This window comes from Nuphar pumila, chromosome 1, assembly GCF_984573655.1.
Source record: "Nuphar pumila chromosome 1, dmNupPumi1.hap1.1, whole genome shotgun sequence".
NCBI classification, from domain to species: Eukaryota; Viridiplantae; Streptophyta; class Magnoliopsida; order Nymphaeales; family Nymphaeaceae; genus Nuphar; species Nuphar pumila.
In genome coordinates this window covers 41,513,130-41,530,699 of record NC_143249.1, presented here as the reverse complement: position 1 = coordinate 41,530,699, position 17,570 = coordinate 41,513,130, and the positions used below count along the sequence as shown (strand labels likewise).

The 17,570-nt window shown below is 37.4% G+C and overlaps 1 protein-coding gene across 1 annotated transcript; it reads right to left on the bottom strand.

Annotated features, from left to right (window-relative positions):
• Nucleotides 1-7,662: 7,662 nt before the first annotated feature.
• On the bottom strand, nucleotides 7,663-16,975 carry LOC149848798 (uncharacterized). Its single transcript, XM_090005280.1, has 11 exons — nucleotides 16,768-16,975; nucleotides 16,481-16,630; nucleotides 14,801-14,968; nucleotides 14,000-14,152; nucleotides 13,005-13,157; nucleotides 10,959-11,120; nucleotides 10,620-10,793; nucleotides 9,760-9,943; nucleotides 9,444-9,657; nucleotides 7,873-8,005; nucleotides 7,663-7,762 (listed from the first exon to the last, which is right to left on the bottom strand). The coding sequence occupies exons 1-11, from the start codon at nucleotides 16,973-16,975 to the stop codon at nucleotides 7,677-7,679; spliced, it is 1,785 nt and encodes a 594-aa protein (XP_089861406.1). The 3' UTR covers nucleotides 7,663-7,676.
• Nucleotides 16,976-17,570: the final 595 nt, after the last annotated feature.

Here is a 17,570-nt window from a genome sequence, read left to right as displayed (position 1 = left end):
AGAAAAAGTGGAATCTGAGAATAAAAAAGGTTTATCCTGTGGCTGAATTGACCAATAGATTCCCACACTACCCTACCAGCAAGGTCACAAGAACTTTTCAAACATCTAGTTCAATCATGATTTTAAGGTAAAAACCAGAGAAAAGGAATGGACAAAATGATACATCACAATAACATGAGGAAGAAAATGAGACATTATCATAATATTTTTGCAATATCAGGAAATCACAGAACAAGTCCCAAGTTTGAATATATAGACAAAAATATCGAAGGCAATTGCCCACATATTGCAGTATAAAATGCCACCTTAAAGCCGCATGACTTTGCAGAAATGTAACTTTGGTACCCAATATAAAGAAAAACATGTGTGCACGTACGTGCACACACACACACACACACACACACACAGGGTAATGCTGCTAATGCATGAAAAGTAACAAAAGAGCAGAGTTGATGAAATCTTACACTCCAAGGAGAAAAGGCCAAACCTCCTTATGCTAGGTTCAATTCCCTGCATTATAAACAAGAATGAGAAACAACATATCAAGAAAGCATTACTACAGGAAAAGAAATGACAACATAGCCTCTGCAGCAACAACTGAAGTACGGTTGAAGATTATGAGAATAGGATCGCAAAGCACGCTTTTTAATACATGGGATATTGTATTAAGAACTGAATACCTATCACACCCAGTTCTAGACCCCTCTTGAAACAATTTTTGATACAGTTTTTCACTTACTGCAATGCATCCTACTTTTCTGCTCCCCTCTACATTGATACATAGGATGTTGTTAATCCTCCTTCAATTGCAAGCTTTCATACGGATTTTTTTTTGTATTTTAGTCTCCATACAGCAGCCAATGAATTTAAACTCTCTGGTTCCATCTAATTTCTTCACTTACTCTCTACTCATAAATTTTAACTCCCAATGCCTTGATTTGCAGGCCTACATCAGACAATTCCTTCTAGCTCAACTCATGCATCGGTTTTTGAAGTTCTAGCAAGTTGGTCTCCCAAAGAACTATCACCTTGAAGTGACTCAAACCTCATCCTTTGGCCAGCGAATAATATTGGCCCTAGTTTTCAAGGTTTCCAAACAAGACAAAAGCTATCCCACTTTCACTCCAAGATTTCAGCTGACCAAGCACTTTCTTGCAGAAACCAGGTGCCCACTTCCACCAATCTTTGAATTTGAATCACCACTTTCCGGGAGCCTCAACCAAGGTCTGGACCCAATATAACTTATGTCATTGTCATGGTTTGACTCAATGATTTGATCAAAGTTTCAACAGATCATTGGTACAGTTGGCATCTTGAAACACCAGTGTTACACAGAGTACAACCAACCTAATTCAGTCACCGGTGACTCTAACCAAGCATGAATTAGATCAATATATATAGGCCCCCAAGACTGAGAACATATGCCCAAAAAAATCCGTGCATTTTAACTGATGTTATGTAAACAGATTAGGTAGAAAACCATCATTTTCTTTTCTATTCTATAAGATAGATGACCTCAGCATCAAAGAATGAAAACCGACCGAACGTCCCGCACATAAAGGAAAGAATGAACAGTGCGCTTAGCTCATCTATATGCAAGGAAGAAATTATCAAAGAACAAACTCAAAAAGACCACGTCTTATATTTCGCACCATGATTCAACTAAAAAATGGCACACATCATCATGATAATCACCAAAAATCCATCTTCAATGGTTAGACTATGGATGGCAGTGGACCAGGACTGGGGCGGGGGACAAGGTCTCCACCCCCGCCCTGTCTCAAAATCCGGACCTCCATCCCCGTACGGATTTGGATTTTAACCTCTATCCCTGCTTCATGTCCTCCATCCCCGGTCCAAATGGGGCGGGACCCGTTGCCCAGAATTTAAGGTATCTTTTGTGCTTATGGTTTGAGAACCTAGGATCATGAATCTTTGGCCCGACCCAAATGAGAAACGGGTGATGTTTGGGTGAACTTCGGATCTGGCAGTCCCCAAACCAAACCTGAGGTTTTCAAACACTTCTTTAGGTGTTGATCTCCCATCCCAAGGGGTGCAACTTTCCTATGAAAGGACGCTCAGATAGGAAAGTACTTGCCCACTGGGGGGAGGTGTTAGGTGCGATCTCATTTCGATAGAAAAAGGAGCTTTTTTTCGCATTTATTATATGGTTCTCAACACTTTTTTCATGGAGATGTTTGTTTCGTTAAGAATGAGGCACCGTTTTCCTCTTTCCTATAAAAAGGGTTTCTTTCATAGGAAATAACACGAAACAAACACTCTCTTAATAAAACTTATGGGCCTCTTTCATAGGAAATGGCATGAAACAAACGCCCCTTTAATGAATCATCGGAAAAAATGGTAAATTCCAACAACAAACAACCTTAGGATTAGGCATGATTCTACTGGAAGCTTCCAATTACATCTCAAACACTCTTTTCTTGGAAGCTTCCAATTACATCTCTCACTGTATGTTTGCTTGGCTTTTATAGATGATAGCGAAACTGGTGCTTTATGTGGGGAATTGTTTTCACATGGTAAAGGTGATTCCTACTGGGGACATCATTTTCGTATGCCTTTTAAGAAATTTGCTTTAACTTGAAGCCTTGTTATGCAACCAACACAAGAATTGCTGGGCGCAGTCTGTGAATATGCACTCACTTATCCAGAGAAAGATGATAAATCTGAAATTTTCATTTTAGATTATGACAGAACTAGCAATTTCCTACTCATCCTAATTTTATAGATAAGTGGGCACATCCAAACATTTCACATCACATTACTTCAGTTTTATCCTTTTCTATATAAAGGGAGGAGCCAAACCCTCTACTGAAATACACAAGGATTACCAAATCTTATATGAAACAATAGTTGATGTAACATCTGCCTTAGAAAAAAAGAACCAAGTTTTGAGAACATATGCTTCATTTTGTGAGGATCTTTATTTGAATTTTCAAGTGATTGAAAGATCAACGGCTGTAAATACATCAAATCTGTTTGACTCAAAAAAATATGTTTTTCTTTCGCACAAAAACAAGATCCAAAGTGCAATTCCCACTAACTCAAGCATGCTTAACACATCCACAACATGATATTGATTTGATCCAACTTGTCTCATCATATCTCAACTAGATTGGACATACAAACAATTGTACCAAAATATATCCCACTTATCTAGATAAACATGAAAAACAACAAACTTGAGTTTTACATTATGACACAACTTGCAATTTCCTACTCATCCTAATTTTCTAGATAAGTGGGCACATCCAAACATTTCACATCACAGTATTTCAGCCTATCCTACTTTTCTTATAAAGCTAGAAAATACATAATGATTATCAAATCTTATACGAACAATGAATTCTCCACTTTGACACATTAAAAGATGATGTGACATCTGAAAATGTGTTATAGCAGACTCTCAAGATGGGCTTGACACGTATAGATGATCCTTTAATCACTGAGATTAGTTTGGAAAAATCCCATTTAATAAAACTAAAGTGACCCATTGAAAAGACTGTGCATTTGATGCCATTACATGACTCTTTCTAGATAAAATAGCTTATCTTTCTGCTGCTTCAATGATAACGTGTTTATCTTTTCTCAGGATATTGATATACAGCATCATTCTAGTCCCCCATAATAGATCTTGTACAACTCTTTTTCCTTTATCCAGATGAAGGAAGGGGCCTATCCCCTAGCTTGTTTATTCTGAAAAAAAAAAGAAGATTTGCATTTGCCCATATGCAACTCAGAAAGGGCAAGGTAGACCAGAGATTGGACAGTGCCCTCTGTGACATAGAATATGTGCTTGGAACACTGGATCAAGACTAACTGGGTCAGATCATGAGATATATTCTCTAAAGCAAGCAATAGAAGAGGCTGGGTCAGATCATGAGATATATTCTCTAAAGCAAGCAATAGAAGAGGCTATATGTCCATTCAATGCAACTCAATGGGGTGTTAAGTTCCAAATATGTGTCTGTAAGACCAACAAACCTAATGCAAAATGGACCTTCCCTTATTATACAGTAATATCCATGTTCTATTTGTTGATTTCACTCCACATCAAATTGGACTAACCCAGTTGCAGAAGGAATCCGATTAATCCCTTCAAAAACCTTTCAATGATTCCCAAATCTTAATCAGCTCAATTCATCAGAAGAAATAATAAAAATCATCCAAGTTGATTGAGTTGCAAAAAAAAGGTCATGCATATTGATTTGGTCCCCAAAAGTTCATGAGAATAGATCTGATACAACTTGGACCACCCACTCAAGTCCTTTCCTGGCTAAGTTAATTGAGTCCCAACCTGGTTTGAGATCACTAGGAAATGAATCACAACCACTGTGAGTATTAAGTCGTCTCTCTTTGAACAGATTGAAGCCATCAATTTTTGAACTTTTTGTTTGTCCAAGTGGAAGTTGTGACACCTTGGCCATAGAACTTTTTGGATTTTCTACTCATATTATCTTAAAAAAGAAGGAAAATATTGGATTATTCTAACAGAAGCCTTTGACTTTGCAGTCAAGCATGTGAGCTTGGACTTGTCAACCTTCCATATATCAATTTATTAGAGCATATCCAATGATCCTTTTGCCATTATAAATATCCCTACAACCCTCAGAATTCTCTTCATCAAAAAGGTATCATTTCCTTTCTTGCACAGGAAACTTCACTTGCCAAGAAGTTGTCTTCACTAACAAAGGCATAGAACGCTCAACCAAACACCATTATGGCCACTAAACCCAAGCAAGTGGAACTAGAGGCCAAAGCTGTGGGAAACATCTCTCCTCCACCCCCTCAATAATCCACGCAAGAGAGGGAGGTCGAACCATGGTCATCTCATGTCAAGTGACAAACTATGGTCACTTCTAACCAGGAAGATGGAGCCCTTGCCCTTGTAGGCAACTCATGGTATCATTTGCTTGACTCGGGTTAAAAATTTAGAGGTACCTGAAAATAGGAAAATATTGGCTACCCTCCTGGGTTCTTATAAACCTTCTACTTGAAACTCATAGGGGAGGATGTTTTGACCAACTTTGACCTTATGGATGTCTTCATCGTGATCAAAGTAGTAGGAATCGGCCTTTGAATTATATTTTTTTCAAGGTATCAATCCTAACAAATCCGACATAGATGTTTGAAAAAAACATCATTCAAAAGTCGGTTTATACTAAGCCAAACATGTATCAAATGTCAAGGTGAAATGTGCAAAATAAATAAATAAATAAATAAAAATTTAGAGTTTTTCACTAGGTTTGTGATGCACCTGCAGATCCAGATCGAGGACGATATAGGCAAAGAGAAATTGGAGGACTGCTAATGGTCCGGGATCCAATTCATTTTGTTTTTTATTTGTTATTGGTTTTTGAGTCATGTTTAAATATTGGATCTATGAAAGATCAAAAAATAGGATTAGGTTTTTTTTTTCTTTCTATAAATCCTTTTTATGTGAGGGGTCTAGACAGAGGGATAATCGAACCTTATTATTTGTTCTGAACTTTATGTAATTTATTTTTCTGCTTGCTTTGATTCCCTTATGGAGGAGTACAATATCATAGAGATTTTTCGCCTCTTTGTGATCGTAGGTGCATTAAAGTGGTATTAGAGCCGCACATCAATCACGTATTCGTTATTTTTAATAAAGGAGCATACATATGCTTAAATACAAGAAGATAGAAAAACGTAAAGGAGAGAGTCCATGGATCGACTTTCATAACTAGTAACCGAGAATCAATTCCTTCATTTGAGTCTTGATAATATCGATAACTAAGTCTCTCACCATTTGCACATTTTTTTATAATACACCACTCCTTCATATGTGAAACCGACCCTTTCATATGTGGAACCGACTCCTTCATTTGTGAAACCGATTCCTTCATTTGAGGCTTGACAATATCGGTAACTGTGTCTCTCACGATTTGAACGAATTGAGATTCTTCAACATCAACAGCAAATTCCAATATGGTCATGATCCAATCGGATTCAAACCAAGTTTCTTACCCAAACCTCATAAATCAAAACCAAACCCAAGACCCAAATCTGAACCAACACCAAATGAGACCTAACCCACTCCAAACCCAACCTCAGCCCAACCCCGTGCAACCTATGTACCTACCTAGGCCCACCTTAGAGAACCAAAACCCTTATTTTGTACCCTTTTAACCCCAAGTTCTACATGTGCATTTGGATCCACATCCAGTTCTTAATAAGATCCAATTCATGCAACCAAATGCTTGTGACCCTATTCAGGATAATCATGCATGTTTGGAGCATCCAAAGTATGATCCAAAGCGAGTACAGTATCAAGTTAGACCTACCTGAGTTTACAGATAGACTTGATGTCGATGCTTTTCTAGAGTGGTGTGCAGTGGTAGAGCGACACTTGAACTATCGTGTATCCAAGCATTGTAGATTGGACCTAGCCATGACTCGCCTATGCAGTTTGGCTTTGCTTTGGTGGATGAATCTACTCCAGACTTGAGGAGAACCAGAATTGAGACCCATTGACAAGTTCTATCGTTTGCTCAAGCTTATCAATATGCCTTAAATACGAAGGAAAAGTTGAAATCAATGAATGATTATCAGTCTAAGGATGCTTTATCAACTTGAAAAGCAAATTCAGACCCCCACAATGCTTCAACTGCTAATCAGAAAAACTCAAAGGACACCACCATAGCGAGAGGATCTGGGACCCACATTCAATACATGGGGGTGGTGTGAGTAGGCCAAGGTGTTTCTGTTGTGAGGGAGTCAGGCATCTAGCTGTACAATGTCTAACTCTAAAGAAGTGGGTTCTGTTAGTAGAGCACGAAGAACATGAAGAGAAAAATGCAAAAAATCTCTCTCATTGACTCAGTGAGTGTTCCTCTCATTTAAAAAAATAAAATTGACCAGGCCACCATGGCGTATACGTTTTTTCTTATTTTTTGTGTCATTTTTCACGAAACTAACCTTATATATTTGACATGTTTTAGTTAGTGAGAACCGGCTCTTAGATAGTCCAATTACAACGCAGTATGCATGATTTTATGAGCCTTAAAAAAAATCAACGGGCTAGAATGTGATATTTTCCTGGCTTAAAAAAAGTGTTTTCCATTGAAAAAAGCATTTGAACCATGTTGAATACATCTATAAGGTCCGATTGGGTTGACAGGACCCACGCTTATGATTTCTAGCTCATTAGGATGGTCAGGTCAACATGAACAAATGTGTGTGTGTGTTAAACCAGTTGGTTCAAACACTTTCCTTCTCTTCTGTCATGCAACAATTTCCCATTTCACCTGGAGATCGGAGCATATGCAATCTCTCGAATACAACAGCGGGAATAAATACAACACGCATGCTATTGTTGGCATTGCCTTCCTAAGTAAATACTACACCTGCTTTCTTGGATCAAAATGCATCCCATAATGGATGCCAATATAATCAAACATCTTTTCCAGTTATCAGTTCTGCGATAGGAGCTAAATCAGAGCTAAATTAATCTCATTGTGCCAACTCCTTTCACAGCTTGGTCAGCAAAATTGGACAGAACCATACCAGTTTTCCGCTGCCACCCCAACCGACGATGCTTTGACTGATTTTCTATGTCTGCAAAATACTCAATAACAAAGTTGCAGAATCTTTGTTCTTTTCTGTTGCTGGTTTTTCATCTTTTACATTAGTTCTTAGTATGGCCCTGGAGACAGGGGGTGATGTCTCTCACTGCAGGTATGTTGAGATTCTGCAGCGACTGACAGGAGATCATCTATTCCTAAACAAAAGCTCAATGTGGTCAATACACACACATGCATATTGTAATACTTGAAACTGATACATCAGCATAAAAAATGTAGATGAAGTAACCTTTCTAGTTCAACATACCCTGCTTTGTGGATGTAGAAATGGCTTCTTCTGAGAGTGCATGATTCTGTGATGGAAGTTCTTTTACAGTGGCTGAAGTTTGAGGTTCTCGAGCTAGATGGAGGACTAGTGTTGGTTCAATGTTTCCAGTGACCTGGCCAGAAGATAAAATACTAATGAGAATTTAGTGTGATCACATGAAAAAATATATAGGGCTCTGTCTGGAAGCTTGCAATGGGATGGACCCATTTCCATGTATTGCCAAAATATTGCTTTGCCAAAGTGTAGTGTTGAGAGATGGAGTTGCCAAAAACATCCTTTTGTAAATGGTATTGAAATGTGGTGTTGGGACTGCCAACACCATTCCCAATGCATTGTTTTGGCAATACCACAGCTCTCAGACAGCAAGAGAGCATATGGGAAACCACAACACACCTCTGATTCTAGGCTCCCAAACACAGCCTAAGTGACTATGGAATCAATTGTGGTTATGATCGCCAATGCTCTCATATTCCCACTTCCATATACTCAACCCATTCAACTCCTAGGCTCCTAGCAAAAGAATATCGCTTTCTAATTCCCTAGAGTGCTCTTACAGAAACCAAACAGGACCTTTAAGACTAATTACAACTTCAAATCTTATGTGAATGCATGTGTGTTCATGGGTGCACGTTTTTGTTAAACTAAAATTAGCTAGAGATCATCACATAAAGTCCACAATTATTTCAGCAAGATCAGCAAGAACTAGGAAGTAATCAGCAGCCTTCCCCACCATGGAGGAAAAAAATGAGACCTAATTGATATGATAACAAAACAAGAGCAACCAGCAAGAAACAATAGGAACGCGTCAGAGACTTGAATTCTTCACCAGGTTCAACTGAATATTATCACGTCAACTCTAAGCACAGAGGACTACTGTACACTGGATACAGAAGAAACACACTGGTATTCCCTGAGGAGAAAACTAAGATGTGACATTGAGAGTATCACATTATGAGTTTCCAACATTGTGATTGTCATATAGCATCCTTAAAAAATCGCCAAGCTTTTGACCCCCCCAAAAAAGGTTTAAGAATAAATTAGGGTGAAATAGGTGGTCTACCCACTGAGTAGGGAAGTAAATGGTTCGGATTGGGTTGGATGTGGCCAATACCATGTCCGACTAATCGGATGCTGGCTAAATGGATTCCAATTTCGAATCAGATTCAGATGATGAAATGCTCATACCAAATCCATTTTTTTACATGTAAATGGATTAGAATATCTGTCAAATCTGGGTATCTGTCAGATTCGGTAGCAAAAAATCTAAACTATATCCACATCTGAATATAATCGAATATGGTTTTGGCTTACCAAAACCAACTAAATGGAGTCGGATTCGGTGGATATCAGACAAAATCCAACCAGTTGACATCCCTACCACTGAGACAAAAAGACGGCAAGCTGTCTTGGTCACCCACTCTAAGACTCCTAAATCAATAGCAGCTATGTAATTCTTGATAGTGTCACGACTCACGAGTCATATCACATTGCCATGATGATATGGCGGACTTAAACAACTGATATAAGACCAAACAGTCTATGATATTTACCAAGTTTGGATGACTGATGCCTACTGTAGGAGTTGAACCATTGGAAAGCGAATGAAGATTTTTCATTGGTGACTCTCGTACTGTAGTTTTATTGGCACTAGGAGCCTCTGAATTTCTACGCACTTTTTTTGCTTCCTTCTTGTCAACTCCATCAAATTTTATCTTTGGTTTGCCGCCATCCTTTCCCTCAATAGCACCATCTTCCTTCCTTTTTCTGATAGAAAATACCAATTAGATCAAAGTTGATGGAGGACAAAATGCTCCTAAAGAATATGCACAACGAATTTCATGCATAATATGATACATGTGATCTCACCTACTGATATGGGCATGAGAAGAATGGCCGAAGCTTGGTGAGTCTGAAAACAATATGCCTCGTAGAGGCTTCCCATCAATATTAGTTTCGATTTTATACCCATAATGGAGAACATCTGTAACTGTAGCCTTAAATATCATCTCGTCAGCAAGGTTGGATTTATACATTGAATGATTTTCAGCACCTGTATTAAGAAATACTTGATGAGAAACAAAATGTATCAGAAAAAATTCTTGTCGTTAGTTGCAGCCAATTTCCATAAGCTGACTAGATATTATCCAATTAAGAAAAGGCTTATTAAAAAACCCAGAAAGGGCCCCATGGCACAGGAACCAGAAACAAAATAAACACTTTGTTTTCTAAACATAACAGGAAAAAAAAGCCTGTGATAACATCCATAACACATAATAGCACGGCTAATCACATACCATCCGACACAATTAACCTCAGTTGTGTAATCACACTCTGAGAAGGCAATGAGTTACCAGCTCACTTATTTTAAAAAGCTAAGGCTAAGGCCTCCAACTTACAACAAAAGCAAATAACTAGGGAATGGGAGGAAAAAAATTTATCCTGAAATGTGGAATTAAGTCTCGAGAAATACAAGTAGAAGGCCTATAAAAACAAAGAATATTATGCAAACTAATCCTATAAGCCCCCAAAAATGGATTCTTAAACATTTCCTCCCCATTTAAGGTGTAAGTAAAGTTGAGATAATGAAATTGCCAACTGATATAAGATGCCAAACTCAACAGAAAGTTAGATTCTGTTCATATATATTGAGGACAAAAATATTATTAAATTACATTTTACCATATTGGAATAGTTCAAGGATTATGAGAGGAAGTCAGGTTGATTACCTGTCTGACCATGCTTGAGAGAAGAAAATGATGTATGCAAATTGGGCAATTTGTCAATCTCAGGTACCTCTTTTACAGAATTGAGATAGTTTTCTTGCCGCCTCCTTTTCAGCTCTTTTCTTAGTGAGAGCTTTTCCGGCCTATGTTCATCTTGTCCATTTTCCATTGATATATCTGATTTTTTAGGGGATAAAAAGAAAAAGGATTAAGGAACAAGAAAGAAAACAGAAAAGTACATTTTTTTAAAAAGGGTAGCAAAGGCAGAAAAGATGCACTTTCAACTAGCATGATGAACATGAAGACCAAGCTAAAAAAGCTGAAGTTGACGATAGAGGAAACCTGTATATAAATAATACATATCATCAAGGGCCTCAAGATTTTCGTTGCAGCCTCCAATGAAAATAAGCACACCCTTTCGTGGATCCAGACAGTCTCCAGCAACAGAAAATCTAGCTGAAGGCCCTTGACTTGCATTTGAAATTTTGCGCCAAATACCTGTATCTGCATACATGTTAACAGTAAGTTATGTAAGGCAAACTTCTGACAAAGCAACCATTAGCAGCAGCTAACCTCAGAAAAGATTTTCCATGCAAGTTAAACTTAAAGGCACGTTTATGTGCCAAAGAAAGGGCCTCCGCACATCATCATGCATAGAGTCTCCCTCCACGGAAACGAAGTCCGACCCACCCCTGCTGGACTTCGTTTCTGCTGGAAAGGGGGGGTTCCCCTTAAAACACGGGCCTCTTTCTTTGCTGAAAGGGAATCCCATGTTTCAACCGGAGGTTGTGGGGCCTGCGGAAATGCATGGGGCCTTGTGCATTTCCACAGAAACCCCCACTTTCTGTGGGATGCAAACGTGCCCAAAGGGGGCGTTTGTGTGCTGAGGAAGAGGGCTCCGTGGCACCTCTTCTGTGGAGCAGTCTTCTACTGAAAAGGAATCGGACCCCCCCCCCCCTTCGATGGGAAACGTTACAACTGAAAGGGGGGGTCAAACGTTGATTTAGGGCTCTTTTTCCTCGCAGAAAGGGAACCTGATGTTTGTGTTGCTGCTGTGGGGCCCATGGAAATGCATTGACGGGCATGCATTTCTGTAGAAAGCCCCAGCTTTCTGCGACAGACAAACGCCCCCTAAGTCAAAAGAACCATGGAGGAAAAGGAAACACAGCAATGCTTGGCTAGCTCTGTTGGTTTACAGCAGCCCTAAACCAACAACAAAGCAAAATAATAACAGCATGAAAAAGTAAAAAAACAAAAACAAAAAAGAGTTGCTGAAGACATCCAAGGAAGAAGAATGTCAAGGTAAGAGGAAAGTAGCTAAAGAGAACAAGAGAAGTTTAAAGGCATTTTTTCTTAAAGGGCTTGGTACATAAAAGGATAAATGAATGTGAAGTTTCTTGAGGGTTCACTATTTAGACCCCTCATATCTACTAGCCTGGAAATTGCAAAGTGCAAAGGAACTGGCTTTTTCAGTAATTTCCTTGAAGCCACCATCTATGTCACTGTTCGAGTGGAATAGTCATTGATTGTGAAGGATAACTGCAATTATAGACCAACTAATTGATTGATGCTTGTAGCTTGTTAATTTTGTCTTAATGCCTTCCAATCTAGGCCATATTGGCTTAACTTGGTTTATGAGGTGAACATATATTCTTTTCCTTGAAAAATTTTCTTTTTATTTGGAAAGAAGAGGTGGATATATATTCTTGACATGCATTTGTATCATGCAAGGGTAGACTTTTAATTTTACAGGCATCATGGAGGACATGCACGATCAAGGATATAAATTTGGAGGCTGAAATTGTGTTATCTTCTGGATTGGAGGTTTTTTTAGTGTTTCTCACATGAAATCCTCAACTACACACAGTTCTCCTAGCTTGATCATTTTCACATCCACAATCTGTTCTTCATGCTCTGGTCAACTGCTTTTGTAGGTCTGTTTAAATCTTAGAAGGGTACAGGCAACTACAGACATTACAAATATCCTCATTTATCACCTGCAACTGCAATACAAACTGATGCCCCTAGTTTGATGGAAGTACCTAGGAATTTGGTTGTCTGGCTCTATATTTTGATCTCAATGGTTCCACCTATGAATGCATATGAGGCACCAAGTATCGATGGACATTTTTGGAATAAGCAACCATGATATAATCATAAAAAGTTTTATCACTCTTTCAGCACTACATTTGAGTTGCACCATTCAGCTACCATAGAACTCATATCACCATCCCTTAAAAATCTCATGAAATATGCTGAAGAAAAAATTAGTATCAAGTGGACAGTTTACATCATGCAGTTCCATAAAGTAGCCCAACTAAAATGCAGAAACTAGAATGAGCAACACCATACTTCGACAACTGCTGAAGTTACAAGACCAACACATACCTATGTTTAGTACATGAAGGTCATCATAAAGGTTTCTATCATCAGTAAATCCCCCAAAAACGAACAAGTATTTTGCAAGTGCCACAGTTGAATGACCAGCACGAGGAGCTAACATCTGGCCAGAGGTATTTAGCTCTCTCCAAACAAGAGTATCTGTCAAAATATAGCAACATTAGTAGGCTTAAAATATTCAGCAAAAATATGCATCACAAAAGCAGATAATTTGTTTCCTCATCAAAAGGAATGCAGATTCTTAGTATAATACAAGAAAGATATAAATTATTTCCCTAGAAAATTAGGAACAAATGTACATTTCACCAAATTATTCAATGAAATAATTGTAAGGCATGCTTGAAATCATAGTCACAAATATTAGTCTCGGCAAGGCAGTTCTCGTGATCATATAGGTTTAGTTGATAAATCTTGAGAATAACTCGGGGCTTAAAAAGTTTTAAAAAATATAAAAATAGCAGAAATAAGTAAGAAAATAACATGTTTAGATAATAAAATACACATGTAATCAAAGAAATAAGTAAAAAATATAAAAGAAAGAAGAAAAACGTACTTAAGATATAGAAAACAAGTAAAAAGTAAGAAGTAATTGATAATAATGTGATGTTATCGTGATATATATACATTTTTGAATTTTTCAAAATATTGTGATATTTTGCCTTTAATACCATTTTATGAATTTATAGTGATATTATTGCTATATTTTCAAAATATCGCCTATATCTGTGACTATGCTTCAGATAAATAGCATAAACAATGGTCTCTTGAAAGATAAAATCTCTTTTATTATAAAATGGTCAGACTCGGGTAAGTTTGAGCCCCGATAATCAGGTCCAAACTATATGAGGAAGCCTGTTTCATTTTTCTCCCTCACTTTACAAGTTTACATATAAATTTGGTAGTTGATCCCGGTAGAACATCCCAAATGACACACATTTTCTTTAGAAATTTACCAAAAAACAGTGTGAAAGAAGGATTGTCACCTGTATCTAATACATGGACATCAGACAAGTAGTAGTCAGATGCATCTTCACCACCAAGCACGATGATTTTATTCTTCCAAGATGAACAAGTGTGGCTCTCTCGAGCAGAAGGTGGAGCACCAGTTGTTAAAGCACGTTTCCACATGAAGGTCTCTGCGGTGAAGATGGAAGAATGGTGGATTAGGGATAACGTTTTGTTTTCCAAATATTAATATGATCCTCTACTGCCATCCATTCTCAAGTATCAGGTACACATGTTAATATTTGCCCACAAAACATATCACATGTAGGTATGAACAAATTTTGAAAATATATATTTCCAGAAATCAATGCATGTTTAGTTGCATCAATGAAAACAACCAAAGCAGCTTGCACATTCTCGGAATAACAATGCTGTGATTGAATATAGGCACCCTTTTTTATTGTAGATTTATCAATCAGATGCAAAAAATTCCACTTTTGTTGTGCAAGTGATGTGAAGTATGGTAGGCCTTCTGATGTTCCCTTCCTTTAAAGAAGTTTGTAAAAGAGAGTGCTCTTGATGAAAGCTATTCTGGAAACATACTCATGATCACACTAAAGATATGCCAAAATGCATAGAAGAAATAAATATGATTTGCCAATCATGCAAACTATTAATTCAATATAATATTTAAAATTCATCCAGAGCAAAATATCTATTAAGCAAAGAAGTAAACCCCTACTCATTTGGAAAAGAATAATCACAAATTATTCTGATAAATGCTAACATGAACTGGGGCACATACATGGACCATTTACAATAACTATCAGAAAATTTACCAGTGTCCAATATGTAAAGATCGTTGTAGTATACTTCTTCAGGCTCATCACGAGATTTCCCACAACCTCCAAATATGAAAAGATGCTTTCCAACAAGTGCTGCACTGTGTCCCTCCCGTGCTTCTGGCCCATCACCACTTACAGTTGGTTGACTCCAAGTATTGGTAGCTATGAATAAAATAAGTTGGTCAGATTTCTCAACTCCATCAATGAATATGCTATAGAATAACTTCATCAGACAAAGTGACAGGTTTAAGAGAGACACATTCTAACCCCAGTATTAGTTCATCAAATTAGGCCTTGCACCCTGCTTTAAGTTGGTAATATGAATGACAAAAGTTGGTTTTGACTTGTGAATCACAAGACAGAAAAATACATTACAACATACCACTGTCATTCCTCCAAGTCCTGTATTTAGTCTTTAAGTTTATACAAAGCGAATAGCCTATTTATGCCAATAGTGCATGTCATAAAATATAATTTCAACATCAATGCAGAAACAGCTCAACCTCATGAAATTGACCAACGAAAAGAATATGGCCTCAATCAGATGCAACATTTTCCCATTCCATCAATTTTTTGGCAATGTGGCAAATATGTGAGAACAGAGAAATTAACAATTCTACATAATTAAAGCACAAGGAAAATGTTAATAAACAAAATAGATTCAACATTCTATGAACATAGATATGTCTACTTTTAAGGGTGTACCATCAAAGTGCAACCTCAAACGTTCAACTGCAGATAGGTGCTTGCACTTTTGCCTCACCAATCATGAACCTTTTCTCATTCTTGAACACAATTGAAGCTTAAGATAAGCATGCAACAAAAATCCAAGCATGTAAATCATTTTCCTTATAAAAGGCCCACAAGAACAGGTCGAATGAGATAGCTGGATGGTTAGGTTGCACTATCATAAACCAAGTAGTCTTGGGATCGAATGCCACAGCAGTTTATTCCCAGCTTGCATATCAATAGGAAATGCCCATAGGATAAAAAAAATGCAAACTTGGCAACTCTAATCCATCCTGAAGAGTGACAGCAGATACAGATTATCAATTAATACATGAAGAGACTACTCAAAATGATATAGATCTAAGCAAAATGAGAAAGAACTCATTAACCATTACCTGCTTTATTATAATTATACAGTTAACAGAACAATGCATATATAGGACCACCTGCATTTGATTGAAACTACTGATCCTAAATATCGATAATACTCGTAGATGAAACAGAAGAAAAGAAAAACAAACACTGAATGTTCACATGTAGACCACATGCAACACTATACATAACAAATAAAAGGTGTCATAATGCACTCTTTTTGAAACTATCCAAATTAAACATTGGAAGATGATTGATTCTTCAGGAATAAAACATTTTGTAGAACCACAATATTTACCTTTTCTTTTCTTTTTTCTTTTATTTTTGGGCTAGGCAAGTCTATTTCATTCTTCATGATGCTAACAGCAATATAAAGAAAATGGTGAACCATGCATTGGTTTTGTAAGATATCAAGCTAGAATATTAGGAATGATATTAAAAAGGGAAGATCACATTAACGTTGTTACAACATTGTATTCTTAACCACACTTGCAGAAAAATATAGAAACAAGAAAAAAAAGAATAAAAGAACTAAATAAGACCAAATCAATCAAAAAGAGGAACAAAACTTACTGGCATCAAGAACATGCAAATCCTTCAATGGGTTGTTCCCGTCCGTACCCCCAAACACAAAAAGGCTGTTCCCCACAGTCCTACAGCTATGGCTGTCCCTTGGAGATGGTGGAACCCCTTTCACCATAGGTTTGCTCCATGTTTGCTTAACTACAAAAAACACCAAACAGAACCGATAAAGATTCAATATTTGCTACTTTTCTCACACACCACCATCACAAAAACCACAAAAGATTAGAATTTTATAGCACAGACCAGCAGAAAACTTGAAAATAGAGGGTACCCACCTGTGTCAAAGACATGAACATCATTGGTCTGGCAATTATCCTTCCCATACCCACCAAACACATACAGAAACCTGCCCCCCTTGATGGAATTGCATGTATGTCCCCATCTTTTACCAGGCCCCAAGGTACCCCCTTTCCTCCCTGGCGATTTCTTCCCTTCCAGGGTCTCCTTAGATCTCATTAGCACATTAACCCTCTCCCACCTCATTTTACTCACAATTAGGACACACCCACCTTTCTTTTTTTCCCTTTTCTTTCTTATTTTGGCACAGTAGTCATCTCCCTTTACCCTGTATAACAAAGCACATCAACCATCATTAGCCATGGAAAATGAAGATTTCTACCAAGTAAAAAAAACACAAAAAATTGCAATAATGGATTTTTACCTAAATAGAAAAAAGAAAAGTTTTTTTTTTTGGATAGAAGGTGGGGTAAAAGTATGAGGAACCCAGAGGTAAAAAGAGAGTCGTGTAGAAAAGACTACAAAGGGTTATGGGGCATAAGTTCAATGATTTAAGGTTTCTATGTATTAATTAATTAATTAATGCATTAGTTGATACCGTACTGTAAAAGGGAAATTCATTTATTGCTTTTTCAGCAAGTTGTTTGATTCAATTAATTGCTCTTAAACATCCGTTGTGTTAATGTAATAGAGGTTTAGAAGGAGATTGCCTTGAATGCCCCTGCTGGTTCCAAAGTAACCATGTTTATTTTATTTTTTCGGTAAATGTTGTTTTAAGTTTTAACAACTATGGTTACTCTCAAAAAACAAAAAGTTTTAACAACTATGTCTGTCAACTTCG